Source organism: Trachypithecus francoisi, unplaced genomic scaffold, assembly GCF_009764315.1.
Source record: "Trachypithecus francoisi isolate TF-2019V2 unplaced genomic scaffold, Tfra_2.0 Lachesis_group12, whole genome shotgun sequence".
NCBI lineage: Eukaryota > Metazoa > Chordata > Mammalia > Primates > Cercopithecidae > Trachypithecus > Trachypithecus francoisi.
The window spans coordinates 69084354-69091033 of record NW_022681457.1 but is presented as its reverse complement, the minus strand read 5'-3'; the positions used below and the strand labels follow the sequence as shown (position 1 = coordinate 69091033).

The following is a 6680-nucleotide window of genomic DNA, read 5'->3' as shown; positions in this document are numbered from 1 at the left end:
GAGAAATGCAAATCAAAACCACAATGAGATATCATCTCACACCAGTCAGAATGGTTGTTACTAAAAAGTCAAAAAAGAGCAGATGCTGGCAAGGTTGTGGAGAAAAGGGAGAACTCAAACATTGTTGGTGGCAGTGTAAATTAGTTAACTCATTGTGGAAAGCAGTGTGGTAATTCCTCAAAGAGCTAACAATAGAACTACCGTTCAACCCAGCAATCCCATCACTGGGTGTATACCCAGAATAATAGAAATCATTCTGCCATAAAGACATAGGCACATGCATGTTCATTGCAACACTATGAACAACAGCAAAGACACGGAATGAATCCAAATGCCAATCAACGACAGATTGGATACAGAAAATGTGGTACACGTACACAATGGAATACTATGCGGTCCTAAAAAAGAATGATATTATGTCTTTTGCAGGAACATGGATAGAGCTGGAGGCCACTATTGTTAGCAAACTAATGCAGGAACAGGAAACCAAATACTGCATGTTCTCACTTATCAGTGTGAACTAAACGATGAGACTCATGGACACCAAGAGGGAAATAACACACACTGGGGCCTACTTGAGAGTGGAGGGTGAAAGGTGGGACAGGGGCAAAAAAAATAACTCTTGAGTACTACACTTAGTACCCAGGTGAAGAAATCATATGTACCACAAACTCCATGACGCGAGTGTACCTGCATATGTACCCCGAACCTAAAATAAATGGAAAGAAAAATCAAACAAAAACCACAATCTCACCTTCCTACCACAATCTGCAGGAGAAACAGTGTCTCTGAAACTTTTATTTACATGAACACCAAGAGAAAGGGGAGGGTATAGCTAGAGTCCAGGTGTGTGACAGTCAGGTAAGAGTGGCCCTCACCTGGCAGAGCCAAGCAGCCTAGTGTGGAATAGGTTCATGCAAGAAATTTATCTACTTCTCTCCACAGAGTCAGTGCTCTCCCAGAACGTTTAAAAGCAAACAGAATCATTACCTTCTAGAGCAAATGTATTTCCCCAAAATCTCCAACTTTTTTTTTTAGCCATTGTACAAATTGGGAAAATGTACACCTTCTGGGTATATTCTGCATAGGTGAGAAGAGACTTGAGAGGCATAAAGGCTGGGCTTTACAACCACTACCCGTCACTCCATCATCCTTATCTATGCATTTCCCTCGTAAACTAACCCACAACCTGGTACCTCCCCCACTGTCATGTCCGCTGCATTACAGATACAGACCTGCAAATAGCTATGGTTGTGATTGAGTTTCTTCTTGACACCTAAGCCCTTCTCAAGTTGCAAGGAAAGCCTGCTGGGAGGAGCTTGGAATCCGGAATGAAGCCAGAGGGCAAGGCTGAAGTGAGTCATTTAAATGCTGCAACTCAGAGATTCACTCAGAAGACTGGACTCAATTCTGAAGGTCGCCCAGAAGGAGAGAACAATGTCCTCTTTACCCGTGAGTTGAAAAGGCACAGCTTTCAAAAATTTCATGTCACAGAAACCAAGAAAGAAATGGGAGATTTTCTGAAAAGAAAATATGAGCATTTCTACTGTGAATGCTTTACTCAGAGTTAATGATGTGTGGAATAGAAACCCTGAGGCTATGCTATCTGAGATGCTTGTGGGGCTTCGGGTGTGGACCCTGGACCAGTGTAACCCTCTATGAGTGTGAGGTGATGTCTGATGAGAGTAAACTCTGCTGAGATGATGTGACTTTAGGAGGTGGATGACCCCCCAGGATGAGCACGTGTGTGAATAGAGAGTAAGGGAGTGAGTGGGCTTTGTTTCCTGTCTATGATGTGAATATGTTTGTGAGCACAGCCAGATCAGTGGATGAGCATCGTTATGTGCACAGTGAGCAGGTGTGTGTGACTCAGTGAGTGGCATGGCTCTGTGTGACTGTGTGTGTGTGTGTGCTGGGATGTGACTGTATGTTGAAGTAGGATCATGCATGTGGCTTTCTGCACACGTGAATGTTTCTCCCCACACAGCAGCACCTCTGATGTGAATCCCAGGTGGCTTAACTGGTGGGGATCTTGGGGATTGTGAGTTACCAAGGACTTGTTTCAGATCACTTATGAGAGCGGAATGTATGGTCAATAGATGTCTCTTCCTAGTAAGAGTGGGGAAGAGGAATGCAGACTATGAGGGTGATGGTTTCTCAGGTGGGGTCTGCACAGAGTGACCACTGTTCTTGCTTTCCAGGCTCAGCTTACCTGTCCCCAGCCCATCCAGTTCTTCCCACTGTGGGACAGCAGGGTGTGCAGATACTGGTTTGCTAGGAAAGGACATTAGAGGCCATGGTTTCAGAGACTGAATCACGTAAAGTATCTATCTGAACTGAGACTAAACTTGTTCTCCACCTGTGAAAGAACAAGTTAAGTCTCAGTTCAGAAGGAGCTTACGGTGGATATTAATCAACCCAGCAGCTGAGTTCACTGACTCATGGCTATAATCCCACCAATTTTGGAGGCAAAGATGAGAGGATAACTTGAGGCCAGAAGTTTGAGACCTGTTTGGGCATCAGAGTGAGACCCTTTCTTTAAAAAACTTTAAATATTCGACTGGCAGAGTGGCAGGCACCTTTCTCCCCAGCTATTCAAGAGGGGGCAGATGTGTGAGGATCACTGTAGCCCAGGAGTTTGAGGTTTCAGTGAACCATGATTGCACCCCTGCATGTTAGCTTGGGCGACAGAGCAAGAACCTATCTCAAAAGTACAGAAAAATCATCTCAACCACTTGCAGTCGTCGTAGAAATTAATCATTCCCTCCAGTTACATCTCTGACCCACAGGCTTCATTTGTGCAAGTATTGGGGCCGTGCTATCAGCAATGTGTGCCCCTTCTGAGAAGGACGTCCATTTCCCTTGATGATTGAGATGCATTTGCCTCCCACACCCAAGGGTTTCCTGTTCTTTCATCATTTCTCTTTCTTTCAACAAGTGTTGTTTCCCACTGGAGTGAATGTTTACATTCTTACATTTACAAGTCCTATTTTAATTTTCAGAGTTGAGAATGAAGGCAGGTCAGTGTTTCAGGAGGACTCCCCTGTTCTGCTAGGTCACTCCTAAGAGGCCCTATACATGACAGGGATTAGGGTAACACTTTTACATGTATTAACTCCCTATTACGGAAAACATCCTACAAAGTAGAAATTCCTGATAATTCTCCTTGTCCTAGGGAAAACGGGGATGGAAGAGTTCAAGTAACAAATCTAAGATTGCACTGCTAGTAAAAGGCAGAGTGACGACCAGAATCCAGGCATCCTGGCTCCTGAACCCTTACTCTTACCTATGGGTCCACCATATCTTCAGGAACATGGGGTCCTGATGTGGTAGGCTGAAAAGGGAGAGTCCACAGAGTCTCCCTTTCATCTCTAACCTCCTGCACCATGGGAATATGTTACAGGAGGGGAGGCTGCACCTGACCCTGCACCTCTCACTTACTCTCAATACTCTGGCAGGTGCCATACAAACTGCCTGTGTCTTTGTCTGTTGGTTCCTGTGTGATAATCAAAGGGACACCGATCGACTCTTTTATGTGAGTACTCCATGGACCAACAGAGGGGTTGGAGAAGAAGGGAGAATATTTGCTGAGGGCTTGACCTTATGTGTGGGTGATGAGGAAATGTCTAGCTGGCAGGATGGAGGCCCCGTGCAGGTGCCGGTCCCTGGAGTCCCTCCAGCACCAGGCATGAGACCTGCAGCAACTGCATGTGGACCAGCCACGGGGCCTAAGGAAGGAGAACACTCAGTGGGTTGGAGCTGTGGCTTTTTATCAAGGGGCATAGAATTCTCAGGGAATGAACAAGTCATAGGCCCAGGTCAGTGGCTGTGACTCCATCTTCATCTGGGGGTGAGGAGCCCAGAATCTCCCTGCTGCAGGCACGAGGAGCTGAAGCATCCCCACAGGGACCTGGCCATCAGTATTATCAGGGAGACCTTTTCCCCGGGTAAATGGGGAAGGGATTTGTGTGTATGTCTAGTGTGTGTCTGCACAAGGGAGGGACCTGCCCAACATTCTGCGTGCTTTGCCCTCAGCAACGACCCACAGCTGCAGGTGGATTTCTACACTGACATGGATGAGGACTCAGATATTGCCTTCCGTTTCCGAGTGCACTTTGGCAATCACGTGGTCATGAACAGGCGTGAGTTTGGGATATGGATGTTGGAGGAGACAACAGACTATGTGCCCTTTGAGGATGGCAAACAATTTGAGCTGTGCATCTACGTGCATTACAATGAGTACGAGGTGAGCATCCCAGGAGCTCCCAGCACCCAGGCTTTGTGGGTTCCCAAAACAGGAGGCAGCTCTCATTGACCTGGCCTCAGCAGTCCCTCGGGGTCCATCTCCCATAACTACTCCTGCCCCTGGTTTTCATCACAGAGCACCCCTGCTTGCACTGCCATCCTCAGCTCTTTCCCAAATCTGACCAATGTCAAGGTCAGCTCACCTGACATTTCCCCCAAAGTTGAGAATCTCCTCTGTCTTTTCACATAGTGCTCATTTCTACTTATGCCATTATTTAAATTTTCATTGAGTTTAGTGAATACAATATACTTCAGAAAGAAAAAAAAAAGATTAAAAAAAGTTGTTTCAATCAGTCAAAAATTAGTGTTTGTCTCATTTTGGGGCCCGAATTCTACTCACAGGAATAACATTATCAGAGCTCTGCTTTCATTCAAAGAGGGTTTGTTTGTTTGTTTGTTCATTTGTTTGTTTTTGTTTGTCTTCTTGAGACAAAGTCTCATTTTGTCATCCAGGTTGGAGTGCAGTGGCATGATCTCAGCTCACTGCAACCTCCACCTCCTGGATCCAAACAATAATCTTGCCTCAGCCTCCCTAGTAGCTGGGACTACAGGTGCGTGCCAGCACACCTGGCTAATTTTTGTATTTTTAGGGGAGACGGGGGTTTACCACCTTGGCCAGGCTGGTCTTGAACTCCCAACCTCAAGTTATCCGCCCAACTCGGCCTCTCAATATACTGGGCTTACAGGCTTAAGCCACTGTGCCTAGCCCTTCAGAGGAAATTTTTGCTTATGGAAGCATATAGGTAAGTCTATGATTTCATTTGTTTTTAAGCAAATCCTGGTATAAGTTGCCCTACACATTACGCTTCAGGAACTAAGTTGATTTGTTGCCAAAGAATATATCTTGAAGACATTGTCAATCTATGATGCTGCTTCAGATTTTAAAGACTGCATAATATCACATTAAAAAGTTTACCCAAAATTGTTGAACTTGGCCCTTTGGGGGCATTAAATTTCTTTCCAGTATTTTGCTGTCACAAATGACGCTGTATTAAGTTTTCTAATCAATCCTTTTGTCTTTACCAACCTCCCATACTTTTACTAGAAGATAAATACAAAAAAATGAAAACACTGGCTAAAAAAAGTATGCATTTTAAATCTGAAAAATTAATACTAATAAGGCGACTTTCTCTATAGCCTCAATATAAGGAATATATCCATACTTTCTGGCTTTCTCTAACAAGTAGGCCAAAACATTCATATCTTATTCAGATTCAAGCGAGGGATCTTTTCCTATGCTTAGAAGTTGTTGAAGGTAATATTCTGTTTTACAAGAACTGTTCTCCTTTCATTCTGTAAGAATCCTGGGTTTCCTTCTTTGCCACTAATACCTCAGATGTAGGTTACTCCAAAGAGAAACTGGGCCATCAGTAGTGAAAAGCAATCATAGTTCATGGAACTGAAAAGTATGCATTCAATGAACATGGCCTAGCACTAACCCTGTGGCAGCTGCTGTGTGAGATGCAGGGTCTCAAGTTCTTGAGACACAGTCCCTGGCAATGGGTATCTTCTAGGTTAGAAGGGAGCACGAGTAAGCAGAGATTTTGTGACACAGAGTATAGAACTTCACTAGAGAATGAGTGGGAACATTAGAAATAAAATCAGCTACTGTCTCAAATAGGCACAAAATGTCACCTGTAAACAGAAGTGTATCTAATATGTTAACTTGTATAACTAGGGGTTTTCTTGGGGAATGTTATTGGTCCTAAGGCAGAGTGGAGAGGAGGCTAAAAACTTGTTTGGTGGTATGCTGTCTTTCTGATGCATTTTTCCTCTTGTAGATAAAGGTCAATGGCATACGCATTTATGGCTTCGTCCATCGAATCCCGCCATCATTTGTGAAGATGATGCAAGTGTCCAGAGATATCTCCCTGACCTCAGTGTGTGTCTGCAATTGAGGGAGATGATCACACTCCCTCATGTGAAGAATCCCTCTTGTTGAAGGATTGTTCAATAAGAATCCTTCAACAATAATCCCTCTTGTTGAAGAATCCCTCTTTCTACCTGACCATGGGATTCCCAGAGCCTGCTAACAGAATAATTCCTCCTCACAATTTCCCCTCCACTTGGTCATTAAAACGGCACGAAAACTCACATGATTTGATTCTTGCTTTAAGAGGGGGAAAGAGGAAGTGGTCATCCCCAAGGGGGGCCAGGGCATTCTACGGGAGGCATCAGGAAATCAAAGGGGATAAACCTTCCTGTGACCAAGGGAGTGAGTGACAAGGTCCCTGGAATGTCTGAGAAGACATTAGAAACAGCATCCTTCTATAGCAAATAGTTGACGTCAGACAGTCTGAACTAAAATACTTACCCAATCTCAAATGACTCATGGCACTTACATGTTAGGTAGCTGTTTACAGCCACACAGGTGT

General features: G+C 44.5%; 1 protein-coding gene across 1 annotated transcript; it reads left to right on the top strand.

Annotated features, from left to right (window-relative positions):
• The first annotated feature begins 1231 nt into the window (after positions 1 to 1231).
• On the top strand, positions 1232 to 6370 carry LOC117092524 (galactoside-binding soluble lectin 13). The gene is made up of 4 exons (XM_033226200.1): positions 1232 to 1452; positions 3459 to 3535; positions 4036 to 4246; positions 6087 to 6370. The coding sequence occupies exons 1-4, from the start codon at positions 1369 to 1371 to the stop codon at positions 6201 to 6203; spliced, it is 489 nt and encodes a 162-aa protein (XP_033082091.1). The 5' UTR covers positions 1232 to 1368; the 3' UTR covers positions 6204 to 6370.
• The last annotated feature ends 310 nt before the right edge of the window (positions 6371 to 6680 follow it).